We start from the raw sequence: 22316 nt of genomic DNA on the forward strand, positions 1-22316 counted from the left end.
GTAGAAATACTGGTGTGCAAAAGAGCAGAAAAATAAATATGGGGATGAGATAGGTAGTTGGTTCGATGGGCTATTTACAGATGGGCTGTATACAGCTGCAGCGATCGGTAAACTGCCCTGACAGCTAACGCTTATGGTTAGTGAGGTCTCCCTAAGTAAGTCTCCTACTTCATTGATTTTTGCAATTCGTTCCAATCATTGGCAGCAGAGAACTGGAAGTAAAGGTGGCCAAAGGGGGTGTTGTCTTTGGAGATGACCAGTGAAATATACTTCATATACCTATCATTGGAAATATATATTTATAGATTATAATTTACATTGTTTAGATTTTTTAAAGGAGTGAAAAAAAAAAGATTTGATATAAGATTTTAGTTAAGAGTCAACCCTTGCCTGAAGTTTGTTCAAAGAATATTGAAACTTCGACATTAATTAAAATGTTAAGTAGAGCTGCAAAACCAGAGTCTCAGGATTCAGTTTCAGGGTGGTTGGTTACTGGTTACTAAACCCTAACATTAACCTTGCCCAGTTAAATAAAGATTAAAAAATATATAAAAATAAAAAGTACCTTAACCATTTTATATATAAACTTCAATTGGGGGTAGGGATGTCTTAAGGATCCCGGATAGCACTAAACCCCAATCTTAGTGTGGCCAGCTGATCTGTTTACGACATTGCCAGTTAAGTTGCGATGCCTGTGTTTGAACGTAAAGCAATTCGTCCGACCTGCAAGTGGAGTGACTATTGAAGGCCTAGCTAAGCCTAATATACATTTATAGACGATGAAAGGAGGAATATCACAACGCACATTGAACTTGTAGTCAGTATTGTTAAGTCGTTTTCATGATGATCATAGAAAATGTGGAAGCTTTGAAGTCTTGGCTGGCAAAACTCCTGGAGCCAATGTGAGTGTTGATTAATTGAAATGACATTTAGCTAGATTGCACGAGTTAGCACTAGCTACGCCACCGCTAACGTTAGCTCGTTATATGGCAATAAAAATACACATTTAACGTTTGTTCTGTCAATTATGCGACGCTACACATTCTGCATATCGGATTTGTTAGATAAATTGCAGACACTAATCTGATTATGACATTTTAGATATGTGTTTTGCTGTCGCTGCCGCAATTTAGCTAACTATTTAAGTAGCTAACGTTACAGTAGTTCATTTGGCCAGCTAACTAAAAGCTAGCTTGCTCAACTCAATCAACATCGTCCCAATCAAGGTGAATTATTTATATTAATGGCTGCACATTACGTTTGGCTTGTGATGAATGGGTAACTACTTAGTCTACTCATAGTTAACATCCTATCATACATTTAGTGGCTAAGTTAGCTGCATATACCCGGCCTTAGACAGTGCTAGCAGTGACGTCTAGCATTTAGCCAACCAGCTAGCTAACCATTTAATTAAGAAGCATGTCATCCAAGTTGATGTAACTACGTGTGTTGTCATTTGCAGCATATGTGTTATGTAGCATGAGATTAGGGTCTAACCTTCTGCCTTAACCTCAACGTTTTCCTTACAACTCTCTTGGTTACAAATGAATGATTCTAGCTAGATATTGTCTAATGCAGTGTTTCCCAACCTTTTTCGGTTACTGCACCACCAACTGAATTTTGCTCTGCCCGGAGTACCCCACATGGGCATTTTACAAGTATCCTATGGTCTTCTAATGTACCCCATGTGGATAGGGAAAGTACACACAGGTATCCTAGTACCTCTGGTTGGGAACTATGCAAACCCTGTTGAGTAATATGGATAATGTTTGCTTTTGCAGCTGTGAGGCCGACCCCTCTGCTTTAGCCAACTATGTTGTGGCTTTGGTAAAGAAGGACAAACCTGAGAAAGAGTTGAAAGCACTTTGTGCAGATCAACTGGATGTCTTTTTACAAAAAGGTAGGCTACGTAACTCCTTAATGTCAGTGTTGGTTTGCATCTCACCAACTAATGTTAGTATTTTTGTTGCGTAAACATGTAGTTGACTGACTGTGAAATCATTTGAGGGAAATTTTTATAGAGGTCTTATGCCTCGATGCTTTCCCTATTGCAGAAACCACTGGTTTTGTTGATAAGCTCTTTGAATGTTTGACCACCAAAAACTACTTGGGGAATCCACCTCCTAAGGAAGTTCCCAAAGAGGAGCCCAAACTCCCTGTGTTAAAACAGCAGGCTGTGGAGGTAAGGGCTTTTTTTGAGCTTCCTCTGTCTTATTATGTCAGTCTTTGATCGTGGGGATATACCTAACTATTGTTGTTTTCTTAAGGCTGAAAATGTAGAAGAGGATAGGGGGGATAACAGGAGGCGGAGAAGTCCACTGAGAAACCGCTCTGACTTAAACGAATCAAGGTGAGGCTGGAATCTATAGGTTTAGTTGTTTCCTGGTGTTCTCAATTGAGTTCCTCTTGACAGTGATGTAGCTCTCTGGGGTCAAGGTGTTAGTTTGATTTTAATGGACTGCACCTTTGACACATCATTTAGTTATTGTTGTTGAAATGCTAGTCACATCAATAGTACAGATTACCACAAAGACAGGAAACTCCTTGAGTTCCGGTGCTGTATTAAAGGTGCTGCTAAATGACCAACCTACATACCTGACCTCACAGGGGACGTGGTGACCGCAGACGAGACGACCGCAAGCGGCGTGACATGGACCGCCACGGTAAAAGCACCGAATCCCACCGTGAGAGGCATGACCGGCACGGAGGCAACTCTCGTGGGCGCAGCTACAGTCGCAGCAGGAGCCGAAGTGGGAGCCGAGGCAAGAGCAGGGACAAGGAGCACAGCAGAGGGAGAGGTGAGACTCACAGGGGCACGGACATGGACATTTGCTTTACTTCAAATGTTTAACCTGACAGGTTGAAAACAAATCTTTGCTATGAACAAGCAAAAGACATTAGTGTATTTATTGGACTTTTACTCTGTGATCCTTAAATGCCCCCTGTGGTGAGAATGTTTCCTAAAGTGGGTATTTTTTCCTGGGCTATGTTGCATTTTGTGTCCTTTTAGGTTAAGCTTTTCTGTGTGTCTGTGTATGTTAAACAGATTACAGGTCAAAGTTTGAAGTGGAGAGAAAGGAGCCCGAGAGTTTCAACTCCACCTCTGGGTCCCTGGTAACCCACCAGCACCCTCCGCCCCTCCTACCTACCCCCCAGCAGCACCCATTTCCCTCCTCCGGGGGCCAAGCAGTCCCCAACTCTGTTACCGTGGTAGCACCCGCTCACTTGCCCGACAGCACTACAGAGAGCTGGTCTAATTACTACTCTAATCACAGGGAGGGCAAGCCGTTCAACAAGGTCACTTCAGTCAAGCACCGCTGCCGTGACTATGACGGTAAGGGCTAACTAAAATGGTCTAATTTCAGTCTGGCCTATATGATACAAGATGTTACAGATTTGCTGTAAATCTAGCAACAATATCTGGGTTTTATTTTTGCCAGGTAAGTCGTTCAGGACACTTTCTCTTTTACAATATCCATTTTTTTTATGTAGCTAATCAGCTTTATCTTTTTGTTAATGAAAGGCACTTATCCATAACCAAAATAATTTCTAATGTATGTACTTGCAAAAATGTGTAAAAGGATGTTGAATATGGAAGCAGGTGGCCTCGCATGGCCTTCTAATCATTGTGTGCTTCAGGGTTCATATCTGTTGACCGTTAAGCTTATGTCTACTCTATTCGAATTGTACAAATATTTAGTAAAATACCAGTCGATCGTGTTTTCTTTGTGGATTAAATGCAATCGGTTGTGTGGTATTCCAACCCTCAGTAGGGTGTTTGCCTGGTTTAAAGCAGCGCTAATGACCCAAGTTGAACATCTATCCCCTGAGGGACACTGTTTATATTCATCCAACAGTCTCAACAGCAATGACATTTCACTCCACCCCACCTTGAGGGTTCAGAGATGAGCCTGGATCTTGTCAGGAACTGTAAACAAAAAGTGTCAAGGTTGCCAAACCGATAATCTCATTTGGGCTGATTTATTTTTAAAAGCTATTATTGGCAAGCATCTTGTTGAGTGCATTTACAGTAGGAATTTTTTTTAATGGAATTTTGATCAGTCTCTGTCTTCCACAGAAAAAGGTTTCTGTGTGCGTGGTGACCTCTGTCCCTTTGACCATGGCAATGATCCTCTGATTGTGGACGACGTCACGCTGCCCGCCATGATTCCGTTTCCTCCACCTGGCATGCCTCCACCGGCCCGCATGGCCATGCCCCCCCACGGCCAGCCACCCCCGGCCATCAGGATGCCAATGCCCCTCCACGGCCAGCCACCCCCACCGGGCATCTTCCCTATGCCGCCTCCTGGTGAGTAATGCTCTCATGTTTCTCCAATTAGGAACTCAACCCGGAATGCTCAACAGTCATTGTTTGACATGGGCTAAGGCTAAGAGTTTTTCCTGGTCAGTCCGTGTGATTAAGAAAAACCCAGGGCCCTAGCTTTAGTTCCTGATGTGGTGAGAGCCTAGAGATGGAGGACTCATCATGGATATAACCCGTTTTAGTGTGGACATTGCCATTGAGGACTTCCACCATTTTTAAAGTAGTCAACTAGGTGGGGATTCCTATGGGTTGTAGCCTCAATGGGGCACTGCCCATGCTGTCACAGATGCTACAATGGCATAAAGACAAGTTCTATGGATGAGTCATTTTAGGGTGCATGGATGTGTGTTTGTATCAATGAGAAGAAAGCTGTTTCCCTGTTGTTCAAGGCTGGCCTGTTCCATGGAGAAATAACATGTTATAAGGACTGTTGTGCTACATAGAAACACACCTCAGGGAAACGTCTGTCTTTGTTGTCTTACCCTCACTAGTACTCACCCTATACTTAATTTATATGTCTGTAGTACTTTACCTAGCCTATTCTGTTAGAGTTTATTAAGTAAATTACCAGTGGCTTTTATCTACTGGGTTCAGCTTGGAACTTTATCTCCCATAGGGCCCCCATTGATACCAACAAGTGGGATAGAAACTCCCAACCACTCAGGGACGAGTTCTGCGTCCTCTCTAGGACCGCCTGGAGTGGGACCTCCTCCTCTTCCTCCACCACCACCACCTCCCTCTTCTGTCTCTCTACACCCCCAATATTCTCAGTCAGAATGTAAGCAACTATGCTTTTTTCAATAAGCTTGGCAAAGTGGTACTTTTATGAGCATAGCTCCCATATTGTTCACATTTATGTCAATTTGTTTTATTTGACATGCACTGACTTTCAAATCCATGTGAACAAAATGGTATTGTTTGACTGTAGTGAGGAAGGACATATAAATGCTGTTTGTCTTAAAGTATTTATGTTCACATGGTTCATTCATGTGTTGCAAATTATTTCCTTTTTGAGTCATGGTGTTAGTTTTGTTTTTGTGCTACTGCCTGGCCTGCATGATCTAGTCGTTTCTTTAGGGTGCAGTAGCATCTTTTCACCAGAGGGTTGCACTGTTGATGAACTAAAGTCCACTGTTCCTGTAAGCTGCACATTATACAGTGCAAAAACTCTATTTTAGTAGTCCTGCCCACATAAGAGAGGAAATTAAAATGCAGTTGGTTTCACTTCTCAATTGAAATGTTATTTTTAGTTGCTCTAGTTTAGTGCATGCATTTGAGTCCCAAGCCATTGAACATTATAGAGCAAAAGCAGACTGTATAATATTGAGTTCAATACTAGAACTGTATTTTCTTTCTCCCTGTAGTTGTAGTGTAGCCATATAGTTAAAGTAGGTGTTGTGATGTATAGGCCTATTTTGGTAATCTCACTGTGTAAAACACTGACTTCTTCTAATGTTTGTCTGTTCTCCCTTGTGTTGCCAGATAATTATGACCCAGAGGGTTACAACCCAGAGTCTCCAGGCATGACAGCACCCGGCCGGCCCCAGTACAGGCAGTTCATCCCCCGCATCCAGACCCAGAGGCCCAACCTGATCGGCCTCACCTCCGGGGATGGCCAGGGATCCAGAGGTATCACATGTGGGTCATACTTTGGTGGTTTAGTTTGGGCTTTCTTTCTGATCCTAACCCATAGTAAACATGAGGACTTCTGTATTTATTTATTATTATTATTATTATTTTGACCTGATTCCATTTAGATTTTCCCAAAACTAAATTGGATGTTCTAAGTCCACAGCAATGCTTAAATCGTATCCGTAGACCACTTTTGAGGTCAGGGTAAAATATTAGATTTTGGGGTGTAGTTACTGTAATTGAATTGTGCACCTATCCAAGAGGTTGTTTAGCAGTGTTTTTTTTTTATAGCGCCCATGTGATGGTAGAGTTTTCAAAACAAATACCTACTGGACTGATTAACATAATCCTGATATAATTCTTCCAGGTAAGTGTAGGGCTTTGTGAAATTATGCAATTATATCCTGAAGTTTGTCATTAGCATTTAATGTTTGGGAAAGCCTTTCCATCAACCAGAAGATTGTTTTCATTAGCTCGCATCATCGCTAACAGCTACACAGTGGTAGAGGTGTGCACCACCCAGACAGTGGCATTCTTTTTGCTCTTCAGAAAGTTGCAGGAAATGTGAATTATTGATGCGTTCTATTCATGTCTTGTGATAAACTTGGGCAAATGAATTCATGTTTAATACATTGAAACTGAACAAGAATATAAATGCAACATGTAAAGTGCTGGTCCCATGTTTCATGAGCGGGAAGAAAAAAGAAAACAAATCTCCATATGCACAAAAAGCTTATTTCGCTATATTTTGTGCCCAAATGTGTTTATATCCCTGTTAGTGAGCATTTCTCCTTTGCCAGGATAATCCATCCACCTGACAGGTGTGGTATATCAATAAGCTGGTTAAACAGCATGATTATTACACAGGTGTAGCTTGTGCTGGGGACAATAAAGGACTACAAACATATATATTTTTTTCTCTACAAACGTAATGTTAGAGAATTTGGCAGTAAGTTCAACCGGCCTCACAACCGCAGACCAATACTCAAAGCATATAAACCTTTATTATTCAAAAACACAAAATTTGAAAAATGTTTTTTTTCCATATTGCCCAGCCCCACTACCATAGCATTTACATTACATTTACATTTAAGTCATTTAGCAGACGCTCTTATCCAGAGCGACTTATAGCCATTTGATCTTTGATATTTTTGAGCTAATGTAATGTTGCAATGTTTTACATAAATGGTGGTTAACCATCCTCCAGGCTTTTATTCCAGTCCCCCTTTAAACTACCCACATTTTAGAAATGAGCTGCTCAACCAAACCTTGATAAACTGACTCTGTCAGGGCAGGGCTGGACCAAAGCCTGCTCACGAAGAAGCTCTCCAGACTGAGGGTTGATCACTTTTTTAAATGTTTATATACAGTTGCCTAACAGGTATTCTACTTTGTGGCGGGGGGTGGTGTTTAAGTGCCTTGCACAACGACAGGATATGGTACATAGCATCAGAGAGCAGTCACTCATGCTTTTTTTTTTATACGTACATAGACTAAACCAATTGTTGGTCATGGGGAATTTGGTGAAAAGTCACAATACCATATGTCAAAATGTGTATGAATCCTGCCTTTACGTATCCTCCGTCTCATCCAGACACAGCGGTCCAGATATCGAGTTGTCATTATGACTGACAATGTGTTTCTCCTGTCCCAGCGGCTAACATCGTGATCCAGACAGAGCCGGCGGTGGCCAGTGTCCCCAGCAGTGTGTGTCGTTACAGCAGCACAGAGCATGAGGGTAGGAAGAGGCCCCTGGGGCCCACAGAGGGTCCACTGCCCAAAAAACCCTGGATGGACAAGTAAGCACATTGTAAAATTGTACCTTACAGTGAAATGCTTTCTTACAAGCCCTTAACCAACAATACAGTTTTAAGAAAATACCTATTTGAAAAAATGTAAGAGACGAATAACTCATTCTCTTCCAGGCCCAACTACCAGGCCAACAACCAGCTCAACTTCCCCAACAACAAGCCCCAACACGGGGGCTTCCCCAAGAAGAATCACTACGTCAACACTAAGCTTGAAGTTCGCAAAATCCCCCGAGATCTCAACAACATCACCAAATTGAATGAGCACTTTAGCAAGTTTGGTACCATCGTAAACATTCAGGTAAGAAATCTGACAATTCCTTGAAACCATGTGTACCACTACAAAAATGTCTTAGATCAATAAATGTTAGGGCGTGTACATGCGTTTTACTTTGGAGGGTGAATAAGGGACATAACTTCTGGCCTTCCTGTTTACTACTTTCTGACCTGTCTCCTCCAATAGGTGGTATTTGGTGGCGACCCCGAGGCAGCGCTGATCCAGTACACAGCCAACGAGGAGGCACGGCAGGCCATCTCCAGCACTGAGGCGGTGCTCAACAACCGCTTCATCCGTGTGTACTGGCACCGTGAGGCCAACACCCAGCAGGGACAGGGCATGGGTCAGGGCCAGGGGGACGGACACGGACAGAGCTCTGCTATGGGGCAGCAGCACCCCAGTGTTCATAAGGTGGACAGAGCACTTCTGACTACTGCTAAAACCTTTTTAGCTGGCCAAGCATTTATTCATTCAAACAGTAGTTTTGATTTTGAATGGAGAGGTTCTAAGTTCCAGGTTAGATGTGATCAACATTTCTTTCATGACTCTTATGTACCTCTGTATAAACCAGCAGGTGATCAAGCAACACAATCCCGGAGCCTATGTGCTGAATAATAAGACGTTGTCCAAACATGGTGTTGGGGCTGTGGCCGGAGGCAAACTGGACGTCTCGCACCCCAGCGCAGACCCTGCAGCGGTAAGCCGTCAGCTCCTATGCTCTGAGAGTGCCCCTATGCAGAGTGTGGTGTTGTATGATGGCAAAGAGAGTAGACTGGGTCCGGTAGTAATCAAAGGGTCTGTCTCTTCCTGTCCTAGGCACTCTTCTCTACTTCTGTGGCCCTTCAGAAGGGGCCCTATAGCTCCACAGTCCACAAGGGAGTGTCCAAGTCACTTGGTAAAACTGCCAAAGCACTTGAAGCACAGGAAATCTTGAAAAAGAAGCAGGCAAGTAATTTTTGCCAGCTGCATTTTGAATGACTTTCATAGTCAGTCATTACCTTTTTTATACACAAATCAAAATTACACTATAAATAATTGCTTTATTCTTGTTTCAGGAGACATTGAAGTTGCAGCAGGACATGAGAAAAAAGAAGCAGGAGATGCTAGAGAAGCAGATTGAATGTCAAAAGGTATGATGGTTGCTTATACTACATACAGTTGAAGTTTACAAGTTTACATTAACTTGTTTTTCAACCACTCCACAAATTTCTTGTTAACAAACTATAGTTTTGGCAAGTCGGTTAGGACATCTACTTTGTGCATGACACAAGTAATGTTTCCAACAATTCTTTAGTCAGATTATTTCACTATCACAATTCCAGTGGGTCAGAAGTTTACATACACTAAGTTGACTGTGCCTTTAAACAGCTTGGGAAATTCCAGAAAATTATGTCATGGCTTTAGAAGCTTTTGATTGGCTAATTGACATAATTTGAGTCAATTGGAGGTGTACCTGTGGATGTATTTCAAGGCCTACCTTCAAACTCGGTGCCTCTTTGCTTGACATCATTGGAAAATCAAAAGAAATCAACCAAGACCTCAGAAAATAAATTGTAGACCTCCACAAGTCTGGTTCGTTCTTGAGAGAAATTTCCAAACACCTGAAGGTACCATGTTCATCTTTACAAGCAATAGTACGCAAGTATAAACACCATGGGACCACGCAGCCGTCATAGCACTCAGGAAGGAGACGCGTTCTGTCTCCTAGAGATGAACGTACTTTGGTGCGAAAAGTGCAAATCAATCCCAGAATAACAGCAAAGGACATTGTGAAGATGCTGGAGGAAATGTGTACAAAAGTATCTATCCACAGTAAAACAAGTCCTATATCGACATAACTTGAAAGGCCGCTCAGCAAGGAAGAAGCCACTGCTCCAAAACCAACACAAAAAAGCCAGACTACTGTTTGCAACTACTTTTTGGAGAAATGTCCTCTGGGCTTATGAAACAAAAATAGAACTGTTTGAGGGGATGCTTGCAAGCCGAAGAACATCATCCCAACCGTGAAACATGGGGTTGGCAGCATCATGTTGTGGGGTTGCTGGCATCATAAGGTAGGAAAATTATGTGGATATATTGAAGCAAAATCTCAAGACATCAGTCAGGAAGTTAAAGCTTGGTCGCAAATGGGACGACCCCAAGCATACTTTGGGTGACCCCAAGCATACTTCCAAAGTTGTGGCAAAATGGCTTAAGGACAACAAACTCAAGGTATTGGAGTGGCCATCAAAGCCCTGGCCTCAATCCTATAGAAAATTTGTGGGCAGAACTGAAAAGGCGTGTGCGAGCAAGAAGACCGACAACCTGACTCAGTTACACCAGCTCTGTCAGTAGGAATGGGCCAAAATGCACCCAACTTATTGTGGGAAGCTTGTGGAAGGCTACCCAAAACGTTTGACCCAAGTTAAACAATTTAAAGGCAATGCTACCAAATACTAATTGTGTGTATGTAAACTTCTGACTCACTGGGAATGTGATTTAAATAAATAAAAGCTGAAATAAATCACTCTCTATTATTCTGAGATGTCACATTCTTAAAATAAAGTGGTGATCCTAAGACATTACTTTTTTACTTGGATTAAATGTCAGGAATTGTGAAACTGAGTTTGAATGTATTTGGCTACGGTTTATGTAAACTTCCGACTTAATTTAAAGGATGCCACCATCACCACCTTTCATTTTAGTCGCAAATAAACCACATGCTGTGATCATCATCGTGTTGTCCTTTCACTATCAAAACAAGGACACCTCTAGACCAAGAGACCCTGGGTGTTGTCCTGGATACCCTGCTCGTCTTACATTGATTAGTCAGTTAATCTCATGTCCTCCCTCCTATAGGCTCTGATCAACAGACTTGAAAAGAACAGGGCCACATTGAAGCCAGAGGAGAGGGCCAACATTATGAAGACTCTGAAGGATCTGACCGACAAGATTTCCCAGCTTCAGAACGAGATGAACCCAGCCTCCCATTCCACAGCCAACACGGCTCAGTCCAAGACTAAGACAGATGTAAGTCTACCTACCATATCATATTCTGTGATTTGTTGAATCAACTCAACTGACATTACAAAAATGACATTCCATTGCATGGGCTTGGTCAGTTACAAAATGTGAATGAACAATAACATGGAAATTATTGCATCACAATACCAGGCAGCCATTGTAAACCCATGAGTTGACCAGTCAAATTGTCAGGGTTAATTAAGCTCAATGTCCACTGGCACTTAAAATTAGGGCATATTAGAGCTGGCTCGATTGAAATTCCTAAATTCGCGCTGGGTCGAGGGAAACCCGGGCCAGCTCCCCCCAGTTTCACAACTGGTGCCAGCTCTATTAGAGTTCGAGCTAGTGAAGACCAGATAGCTAATTAATCACTGCAGGATGCTGACACATTTAGCTAGCTCGTCTGGGCTTGTCCATGTGCTAGCTAACAGCAACAAGCAGTATTGTAACAGTCAGACATTACACAAATTACCACCATAGCTGGATCCTTAATTCATTTTGGCGCTACACAAACTTTTTTATAAGAACAGTTAGCCTTCTGATGCTAGCTACCAAACGTTAGCTAGCAAATCAGTTGAAACAAGCTAGCAAGATACAATTCCTGTTAAGTTATCTGGCCAGGTCATTAAAATCTAGCTTCGCATCAAACCTGTCGTCCGGTTTGCTTGGTTAGCTAGCTAGCTTGTAATGCTAGCGACTACACTAACTGTTTTGGTAGCGAAATGAAATACATGGCTATGATTCTGGCTGGCACTGGCAGGAGTATGGGGTGCGAGATTGCTAGCAACATTAGCAAAAGCCACCTGCATAGTCACAAATTGGCTACCCAGCAACATGACATTTCTAATTCCTGGAGGCACTGGAAACGCAATTTGAGCCAGCCCACCAAGGCCAGCCCAACCTGGGAAACTGGGTTTCAGAGGCTCCAAGCCCCTTCTGTACTCTGTCTATTTACGTCATAAGAAGGAATTCCCCTTGACCACGCCCACAAATTGGGGAAAACAATAATTATTTCCCATTGACCCCCATTGTAAAAGAGTCAACTATATTGTCGATTTAAAAAATATATATGTATAAATAAATAATGTTTAGTTCTACAGAAACAACAAAACATGACAAAGATGTGGTGTTCAATATACATGTAACCTGGTCAAAAATCCGACTGCATGTAGAGAAGCCTGCCAGAAGAGCCCTCGTGGCTACTAGCTTAATTTAAAAGGCGGCATGAGGGAAGCCCTTTAATATTACGCTTTTTCTAAGTAGTGAGAACACTCTGGAGCAGGCAATGTTGAAAGTAATCTTTAGACATGTTGTACTTTTCCTAAATTTATTTTTGCAATTGACTAAAACATGTAGACAACAAGAATATTGTTTTGAAAAGGGTCAAGTTTTTGCTGTGAGCCAGTGGGGTAACCAAGGTAACCTCAGGTTGTTTTCCCCCATAGCAGTGGGCCAGAACATTCGGACTAATACCAACTGGGAGTATTCATTCTATTTCTATGGAGCATGCATTTTGGAAATCCCAAAATAATGGTGCTCTCCCTCAGGCACAAAAGGAGCTTCTGGACGCAGAGCTTGATTTCCACAAGAAGATGAGTTCTGGAGAGGACACGACCGACCTGAAGAGGAGACTGGGTCAGCTGCAGGTTGAGGTGGGTACACAGGGCATCCATCATTTGGGAAGTGCTCTCTAGCATTAATGAACATGTCTGGAATGTGGCAGTCTTCTGGCATACTGGAGGAGTGGCAGCCTCAGCACCTCCAGAACATGTGTACTGTTGGTTAAAATGCAACCTTTTCAAGAATGGTTTGAAGTGAGCAGAAAGGCATCACCTTGGAAGTGAACATATTCCTTGTCCCACAGCTGTTCTGTCTGTCGCTAGTCACATTATGTCATAGTTGATGTCAGAGGATCAGGCTGAAAACAAGAAATTAATTTTTGTTAACAGCCCTCTGCATTGCTTTTCCAGCATGGTGTGCTTAAATTAGCCCCCATGAAATATGCATGGCTTTACCCCTCTTCTGCACATTAAACTGCAGGCACTTACCAAGCCCAGAGGACACCCACTAATGAATCCTAACCAAACAGATCTTACATTGATGCATCTGATGTCATTAAAGTTTGAGATTGTGTTCCTTGTAAGAAAGTGGAGGGATGACAATTAGGATGAGGAGGAGTGTTGGTGCTCTGCTCCAAGCCATCAGGGCCACCACAGTCAGTCTGCTGGTACATGTTCCCTTGGACACATTAAATATGGATACCAAGCCTGTGGGGACACTGGTTCTCAGTAGCACTACATTTTCTTCCTAGATACTGATGCTGCTGCCTGGCACTGTTTGGTGAGGACATGCCAGGTAGCACCATCTCCACCACCTTGGTTTGGGGTCTGGTGACACGGCCAGCTGTCTTATTTCCACATGTGGATCTGTGGCATCACCTTAGTGTCAGCTGGCACCTCGTGCTGTGTGTTGTTGAGAAATGGAAGTTAGTTTTGGATCTGATGACCTTGTTGATTGTGTTCCCCCAGGCCACCCGGTTGGGCCTGATACCAACCGGGCGTGGGAAGGTGGGCGACGCAGCAGGTGTCAGGGGCAGGGGCCGAGGAAGGGGCAGGGGACGGGGACACAGAGGAGGTGGCAGAGGAGGTGGCAATCACATGGTGGTGGACCACAGGCCCCGAGCCATCGCCATCCTGGGAGTCACACAGGAAGAGAAGGAGGAGCTGATGCCTCACTTTGTGGTAAGGAAATACACCCTTATCAAATCCAGCTAGTTGTATAATTTTCCCAAAACGTCTTATTTGAATATTGAAAGTTCTGTGCTAGAACTCAAGTGGTACAAAGCATGAATCATTATAGTTGTAAAAACAGTGCTTCCACCAGAGAGATGTGTAAAGGAGTTTCTACAGGTACTTACGGCTGTTTCTGTATTCTCGTCCTTGTCACAGAAATTTGGTGAGATAGAGGAGCTCCGTGATCAGGATGCTACCAGTGTTGTCATGACGTTCAAGACCCGGAGCGACGCGGAGAATGTATGTCCTGCAGATGGCATGCATACAGTAACATTTTGATGCCTTTATAACCGAGAAAGTTCTCAAGTTTTAGTTTGAATTTTACCATTCACGATCATTTTCACGTTATAGGCTGCAAACCAAGGAGCAAAGTTCAAAGGTCGCGTTCTACAGATTGCATGGTTCAAGCCGAAGACACCATCCGTATCCACAGAACCTGAGGAGGAGGACTCGAAGGAAGAGGTCAATGCGGTAAGTTACTGTACTTCTCTCCCTATTTCCTGTTTTCTTATAGCATTTTGGAAATCCATGTAAAATCATCACTCAATGAACTGCTTGATCTAAAGATTATTATTTAATTTGATTCCTCCAGGAGGAAGTCAGCCCCTACCTGCTTATGGAAGAGGAGGAAGACGACGATGAGGATGACGAGTATGAGAGTCGTTCATGGAGGCGATGAAGGCAATACGAACGTCACACTTTTTCGTGGGAAGGACTTTGATATATTTTTTAAACTAATTCAAGCAGATTTGACGGAAATCACTTCTTTAGGTTTTTTTTAGACCAGCTTCCAGTATTTTGAGACTGAAAAAAAAGGACTAATATGAGTCTATACTTTAATGATACGTGTGAAGCTTGAAAGGGCAGACTGTTTTCTCTGAATAATTATTAAAATCTCACTTTTGCTGAGAAATCTAAACCGTTATAAATAAATGTATGTTTCGATGTGTTTACCAGATAATATCAGTACAACATTTATGACTACTGTGAATAGGTATTTTTATAAATATTTAAGCTATGGTTTCATCCTCTCTTATTTGACTGATGTTGTCTATAATTACGAGGCTCAAGGTCCAGGGATGGCTATGCTGTCACAGCTACAGATTACAGAATCAGCGTCCCTTGTTGAAATGTAAATTAGATACAGCCTCCATCTTGGATTCAAAGAGAGACACACTTGATATTTCACTGAGTATTTTGTTGTTGACTAAATGTGTGGTGCCACTTTGTGCACATATGAACACCAAGACTAATGTTACGCACTTTTGAGATGGTGTTCAACAACTCTATTTTCTCTTTTCCCGAGTCATCTCTTCTGTCATCTGAGACCAAAGACATCTTTGGATGAGGATCTAGTCATCTATTGTCAAATTTGTTTGAGATCTGTAGACAATGGTGTTTGAATGTATACTGAGCATTTGGTTTTATATATAATTTTGCCTTACATAATCAGAAGGCTGCATTTTTATGAGATTTGTTATTTTTCTTGCAATAGGAATTACTTTGATATTTTTTCAGTTTGTCATTTGAATGAATGTTGAAGTTGTCAGGAAAAGAGGGCCCATTTTATTTTCAAGCAAGAGTACTTAATGTCCCTACTTAAGTTAGGTTTGTGTTAAACCAACCCTTGTGGCGTCACTTCACACAACACATTCTTACCAGCTCATGTCTGCCAGGATTTAGCTGCATGGTTTTGAGAGCTGACAAGTAAACCAGACATTTGTAACAGATTTCTCCATACACAATTTCTGATCTTATTTTACAGTAGCAATATTCGGCAGCAGTTTAATCCATTCGGTGTGAGGCACTTAGTGTTAATGAGTGAGGACTCCCTGCAAGTCAAGAAGCATTGTGTTGGTGGCTATGAAATGAGCAAAGTAACATCCTCTTTTGAATGTGTATACTTGATGAAAAAACATATATTATTTGTCCTTACATACTGTATTTACATTTAGTCAGGAGAGGAAAAAACGAATCCTGTATTGCTGCTGCTGATCTATAGATATTGAACTCTAGAGCATGTTCTTCTTTCATATTTGGCCAGGTTCTCTCTAACTCAAGACTAGACCATTTAATTCAACGTTGAGTGCAAAGGAAAACCAGTTTTATGTTGCCGTAGCCCTAACAGATTTTTGATCCCTGTTCATTTTGCAGTCCTGTTGAAAGAGTTTGAGATGTGGAAAGTTGGAGGCTTACTCTTGGACTCCTAGGCTTTGCCTCATCTCCATCAGTGAGGCTTGGTGTAACCATGTAACAGACATCAGCATGACACTTATATCATGTGGCAATATATTTAGTTTTGGAAATAAATAAAATGCCCATTGAAATGTGAGAAAGGGATGGAAGACCAGAAGGAAAAGGCTAAAGAATAAGATCTTTTTCACTGCACCGTACCCTCACACTTGTTTTGTGCTTTTATGAACAGTCCTTTTCTTAAATGTCACTTATGGACAGGACTATTACATGTCAAAGTGGGATTTCAGAAATTGCTTTGAGAAACTTGTACACTTGTTTGTACTGCAATGTGGATGCTACTGTGACATCGTAGTGTAAAATGCAACTCATTTATTGGAAGAATCATTTTGGGATTTGTTACTGTTTATATTTGCGGGATGTGGGTGTATTTTTGATTTATTCTGTTTGTAAAATGGATTTCTAACTCACAGGCATGTTTGCTTTTACCAATAAAGATGGAGGAATGGGGTGCTTGGAAGAGAAACAAAATACAAAATATAAACAATTTGAATTTGACACCAGCAAAAAAAAAAAAAATACATTCAAATTTCTACCTGGGTGGGAGAACATTCCAAAAGAATATTACCTTCAAAACCTGTGTTGTCATTCCTTTAGTAATGTCTTACTAACTTTTTCACCCGTCATTCAGGATTATCCATAATTATGGTAGCACCCGCATTCGTGTAAAAGTGTTGACAAAAGTAATTCCTAAATGACACGATACATTATTCACCATTCACTTCCTATTGTAGAAAACATAATCCGAAACACAACCAAAACAAGCTGGAAAATGCATCGAACAAGTTTGATGTAGTTATTGTGTGCAAGAAATATGTGACCAAATACTAAACTTTCTCCAACTTGAATACACTAAGTGAAATTCGTCCAAATACTTGTGACATCTTCAAATCGTGGTAGTAGATATATAAAGTGCTTTCATTTATTAACGCTAAATCAGATGTATGAAAATACCCTCAAATAAAAGGTTACATTCTGTACTGTTACCTCATGAAACATTTGATCTCAAATCCAAAATGCTGGAGTGTAGAGCCACAAAATGTTTTAATTGCTTCACTGTCCAAATACATATGGAGAGGGGCTGTACCGGCACATAGTTTCTTTTGTATGATCATGGAAAAACAGGGTCATTCTCGGGTGGGCTTCCTCCATGGCACCCATCCCACCCACCAAAACAGAATTCCAACACAGAGAGGAACTTAAATTGGCTTCAGTGACTTTGACATATTCAAATGTGGATAAATAATGCATGAACATTCCTTACTTTAGGAAGTGAAGTGAAAAACACTCAAGAGTCTATTTGATTTAATGCAAGCGCTGTTGGGTTACCCGTGGGACGAAATGTCAACCACAGCCACTCGTCCTCACATCCCCTGTCGCCCAGGTGATGAGCACTACGTGCACGCGCCACAGATCCCAAAGTGGAGACAGACAACAATTGGAGGGTCATTTGGTGAAGGAAACCTTATGAGCTGTACACAGGCTAGGGAGATGAGTGCTGCTGTCACATCTCGATACAAACAAATCCAAAAAAACATGTCAGATGCAATCTTCAGAATGGGAATGCACACAGATGACAAGCCAACAATGACCACTGAATTATACATACTGTTATTAAGAAGTCTAAGAATAAGAGTTCATGTGAGCAAGAGAGAGAAGGACATTATACTTCATTCTGGGTAAAATATTGAATGGAATAATACATGACATAGTTTGTTTCTCAGTTCTGAACATCTTTGCAGCCCAGCCGGGCAATGAGTCGGACTTCCTTTAAAGTATAGGCCTACTGTACAGTATACAAAAGTCTACCCTGACAAGATGTTCTCTCTCTCACTCACTCAACAGGTCCAGTGGTGAGAAAAGACCTTGCCTGTTTTAATCTCTATAATGAATAAGGACATGCCAACGTGGTAATGGATGCCTGCCACCATGCTGCTGAATTATTCACTGTCTGAGGAACCGGAGGAGAGGTGGCCAGGATCAGATGGAAGCGCTGTGTCACTGGCCTGCCTGGCTCCTCTTTCTACTGCTGGGAGATGCATTCAGCCTGCCACATGAGATCTAATGCACTGAGGACAGGTGCTCTGTTCACCTGCATGGGAGGGAGACAAGAGCAAGGCCCTGCCCTGACCTGCTCCAATTATATTCAGCCAATATTGCTGTTGTGTGTACTGTAGGTGTCTTATCTACAAGATCATGTAATCAGATTTGGCCAAAGTCTATCATCTTGAACTGACCCTATCCCAATGCAATGATGGGAAGGATTAAGATCAGGAATACCTGTAAATAACAAGTTTGTCGTTTTGGATGTGCATCATTAAAGTGATCCCTATTTCAGTCAGTCCAGATTCAACTAACATACTTTTGGCTTTAGCCTGGTGCTATATGGGGCATATGAGCCGCAGTTTTAGAATAATTTTGACAATCATATTTTTTAATTACTAATAAAAACAATATTTTACTTTTACCCCTTTTTCTGCCCAATTGGTAGTTGCAGTCTTGTCCCATCACTGCAACTCTCGTACTGACTCGGGAGAGGCGAAGGTCCAGAGCCATGCTTCCTCCGAAACACAACCCGCCAAACCGCACTGCTTCTTGACACACTGTCCGCTTAACCCGGAAGCCAGGCACACCTATCTGTCGGAGGAAACACCGTACACCTGGCGACTGCGTGAACATGCATGCGCCCATCCCGCCACAGGAGTCGCTAGAGCGCGATGGGACAAGGCAATCCCCGCCTGCCAAACCCTCCCTAACCCGGACGACGCTGGGCTAATTATGCGCCGCTTCATGTTCTCCCGGTCGCGCCAGCTGCTCGAGAGATAGACATGGAATTAATAAATATCCCAAATCATATTTTCAAGAGAAATCTTATTATAGATTGCTCTTTCGTTTTTGATAAAGTATGAAGTACGCTAGTTCTTTATCTATACATTTTCAAATCAATGTAGACCTATAACATTACTTAATGTTGATCATTTTTCAAGGAATTTTCTTTTTAATATGACCAAGTTTTTATTTATTTATGTTTCTTTTTGAGCTACCTTTGTTTCTTTTTTGCCTCTTGAAAAAATGTTTGTACATAAATCAAGAGTGGTTTCATATTCTAAGCATACATTGACTGGATTGTAGGGAATGAATCTATTGGTATATTTCATTTACACATTTTATAATTTCATTAATGGTATAGAATTTGTGTGGAATTAGATTTCACGTCTGCTATTCATTTGCCACGCCCTCTGATTGTTGAAGACTGGTCGAAGCACGGTTCCCTCATTTAACTGTGTGAGAATCACCTGTCGCCTCGAGAAGCCAATACTGGAGCTGTCCATGCTGCTGAAGCTAACCACGCTCCTGTTTTACCCTTGATGAGGAAAAAAACTGTTAAAAAACATGATAAATTAATAAAAATAGACTGCACACATGATCTGTGTTCATTATATTACGTCTGAAACCACAACTTAATGCAGCAGAAATATATAGGCCTAGAGTAGTTTATTGAGAATATGAACAAACAATTGTATAGGCCTAATCATATCTAAAATCCATTATCACATGTTATGTATAGCTGATAACGAGCCTCATAGGCCCATTGTTTTTAGTTTCATGGGCAATTTAATTGCGTTCACTTTCAACCGTGCATCACGCTTGCGCACAGCACCCAGCCCATTCCCATGACTTGTAAACTTGTAAGTTGAGTAAAGGAGCAGGTGGGGTGAGAGAGGCAGAACGGGAGGCGCTGCCAATGGAAATAGCTCACTAACAGCAACGAGCCAGAGAACCGAGCCTGCCTCTATGTCAGGGCCACTTACCTGCAAGGTGCGCATCGAAGATGATGACCATGAACGGAAAGCAGCATTTCTCTATGCACCCTGTGCTGCAGGAGCCCAAATACTCTGGCCTGCACGCAAGTTCGGAAAGCATGCGCAGAGTTTGTCTGCCTGCCCCGCAGGTATGTTTCTCAGTCAATTATTTGAGGCACAAATGTATGAACAAATATCAATTTAAGACGTTTTAAGTGGATCAGAAAGGACTTTGTTTTATCCACTCTCGTACTCGTTCTTTCTTTCGTTCTCCCTCACAACCCCTCCCCCTCCCTCTCTTTCGCTCTCTCATCATCTAGTCTATTCAAGCAAAGCTGCTGCTTTCATATTAATTTTTATGACCTGTGCTTTGAGGAGGGTTCTCCCTGTGCTTAACATTTATTTGAATCCTGAGTTGACAGAATTCCCCACTGATTCCAGTATGCGCACTCTTGCTTCCAGCTCCAGGGCAATATCTTCGGCGGCTTTGATGAGAGTCTACTGGCACGCGCGGAAGCTCTGGCGGCTGCTGACATAGTCTCTCACGGCAAGAGTCACCATTTCAAGCCAGACGTGACTTACCATACCATGAGTAGTGTCCCCTGCACCTCCAACTCCTCTACGGTGTCCATCTCCCATCCTTCCACCCTGACCTCTCACCACCACCACCACCACCACCTCAACCAGAGCTTGGAGGGGGATCTCCTGGATCACATATCGTCCAGTCTCTCAGTGAGCGGGATGGGAGCTCCGGATTCCTCTATGATTACCACGCACCAGCACCACCTCCAGACCATGGGTCATCTCCACCAGGCAATGGCCATGGGTCATCCGCACTCTCTATCTGTGCACAACGGAATGTCGTGTGTCAACGACGTGGAGTCAGATCCTAGGGAGCTGGAAGCCTTTGCTGAGCGATTCAAACAAAGGAGGATAAAACTCGGGGTGACCCAGGCGGACGTTGGCTCAGCCCTCGCCAACCTGAAGATACCAGGGGTGGGCTCTCTCAGCCAGAGTACTATCTGCAGGTTTGAGTCCCTCACCCTCTCTCACAATAATATGATTGCGCTAAAACCTGTCCTCCAAGCCTGGCTCGAGGAGGCCGAGGCTGCTTACCGGGAGAAAAACAGCAAGCCAGATCTTTTTAATGGTAACGAAAGGAAACGAAAACGCACTTCGATAGCTGCACCTGAGAAGCGCTCGTTGGAGGCATATTTTGCGATCCAGCCCCGTCCATCTTCGGAAAAAATTGCTGCAATTGCTGAAAAGCTGGACCTTAAAAAAAACGTGGTTCGTGTGTGGTTTTGCAACCAAAGGCAAAAACAGAAAAGGATGAAATATTCTGCTGTGCATTAGTTAATTAACATAATGCATAAAATACGACATTTTGAAGAGATAACAGGGATCTATCAACATTTCATCATGTCCGACTGGAATTTACAACCGAGACTCTATAGATTTATTTAAATTGTTATTATGTTGTCTCGTTCACTTTTTTGTCCTCTAACGGGCACATTTTATGTTGTAGATTGGAATGAAACGTGTTGTGCTAAAGGTCTCTTGGATTAAGTTTTCGTTGTTGTTGCTTTTACTTGACCGCATATCACAACTCTCTTCAATCACATATAACTATAACAAATAGGCCTATAGAAAATGACCTATCTCTATCATGTGAGATGTCCTGTTGAATGCTCGTAAGTTCGTTTAGTTGTTTGGACAATTTAATCATTGACACCAACATTTTCACGTTTACTGTATGTCTCGGACTGTTTGGGTTCATACTTGTATAGGATGGAATTAATGTGTTTTCACTCTATCGGTGTAACACCCCCCCCCCTTAAAAACATATTGCAAATTAATATGCTCTCTTTGTGAACTAGCTGAACTTCGTTGACAAATTAATTCACAGTTGTGTGCAAAAGAGGAAAATCACATTTCACAATATTAACGAAACAACACGAGTTGATTTTCTTTAGTCATTTTTAAGATGTCACTATTTTAACTAAGGCACGTCAAACGGGCATGGGAAAGCTGCTATATTTTGACATTACGTATTTTGATGTGAACATGTAAAACAGTTTGGAGTATCACTGAAATATTGTTAGTATTTTTCTTCACTCTTGAATTTTACTTGACAAAATGTGTGAAGTTGAAACTGAATGAATAAATCATTGAATATTTTATACAATTCAATTGAATCAGCAATTGATTATTTTGATTACATTGTACATGCTTAATTTGTGTTTTTGTCAGTTGTAGATAATTAGACCTAGAATTATCACTTAATTTAAAGACAGGAAGAAAAAGTTTACCTAGGCTTAAAATAATTTTGCTATTTGTGTGAGTCTATGTTAAATACAATATCTCTTTCGTTTCTGGGGTTGGAGTAAGGGAATATTCACTCAGGGTTTGTTCTTCCGTGGT

General features: G+C 42.0%; 2 protein-coding genes across 4 annotated transcripts; both read left to right on the forward strand.

Moving 5' to 3' along the window:
- Nucleotides 1-626: 626 nt before the first annotated feature.
- LOC124014173 (RNA-binding protein 27-like) lies at nt 627-16665 on the forward strand. Of its 3 annotated transcripts, none has more exons than XM_046328934.1 (21): nt 627-902; nt 1782-1900; nt 2055-2182; nt 2268-2350; nt 2608-2798; nt 3047-3334; nt 4079-4309; nt 4941-5102; nt 5807-5962; nt 7611-7755; nt 7882-8065; nt 8228-8452; nt 8613-8738; nt 8858-8986; nt 9097-9171; nt 10880-11050; nt 12592-12696; nt 13573-13785; nt 13993-14076; nt 14188-14307; nt 14429-16665. In XM_046328934.1, exons 1-21 carry the CDS (start codon nt 841-843, stop codon nt 14513-14515), a joined length of 3084 nt encoding a protein of 1027 aa, XP_046184890.1. In that variant the 5' UTR covers nt 627-840; the 3' UTR covers nt 14516-16665. The 3 variants fall into 3 exon arrangements, with proteins under 3 accessions (XP_046184890.1, XP_046184896.1, XP_046184902.1); XM_046328940.1 differs by having other exon boundaries at nt 8616-8738; XM_046328946.1 differs by having other exon boundaries at nt 5807-5953.
- A 3189-nt stretch (nt 16666-19854) lies between these two features.
- LOC123995023 (POU domain, class 4, transcription factor 3-like) lies at nt 19855-22080 on the forward strand. Its single transcript, XM_046298250.1, has 2 exons — nt 19855-20041; nt 20355-22080. Exons 1-2 carry the CDS (start codon nt 19922-19924, stop codon nt 21246-21248), a joined length of 1014 nt encoding a protein of 337 aa, XP_046154206.1. The 5' UTR covers nt 19855-19921; the 3' UTR covers nt 21249-22080.
- The last annotated feature ends 236 nt before the right edge of the window (nt 22081-22316 follow it).

Source organism: Oncorhynchus gorbuscha, linkage group LG02 (genome assembly GCF_021184085.1).
Source record: "Oncorhynchus gorbuscha isolate QuinsamMale2020 ecotype Even-year linkage group LG02, OgorEven_v1.0, whole genome shotgun sequence".
Lineage (NCBI taxonomy): Eukaryota > Metazoa > Chordata > Actinopteri > Salmoniformes > Salmonidae > Oncorhynchus > Oncorhynchus gorbuscha.

Excerpts from the sequence above, each read along its gene's own strand:
- LOC124014173 (XM_046328934.1), top strand. The coding sequence starts at position 841 with ATGATGATCATAGAAAATGTGGAAGCTTTGAAGTCTTGGCTGGCAAAA. Across the intron at positions 5,963-7,610 it reads GGGATCCAGAGGTATCACAT|CGGCTAACATCGTGATCCAG; the intron begins GTGGGTCATACT and ends CTCCTGTCCCAG. Across the intron at positions 8,987-9,096 it reads AAATCTTGAAAAAGAAGCAG|GAGACATTGAAGTTGCAGCA; the intron begins GCAAGTAATTTT and ends TTCTTGTTTCAG.
- LOC123995023 (XM_046298250.1), top strand. The coding sequence starts at position 19,922 with ATGATGACCATGAACGGAAAGCAGCATTTCTCTATGCACCCTGTGCTG. Across the intron at positions 20,042-20,354 it reads TTTGTCTGCCTGCCCCGCAG|CTCCAGGGCAATATCTTCGG; the intron begins GTATGTTTCTCA and ends TCTTGCTTCCAG.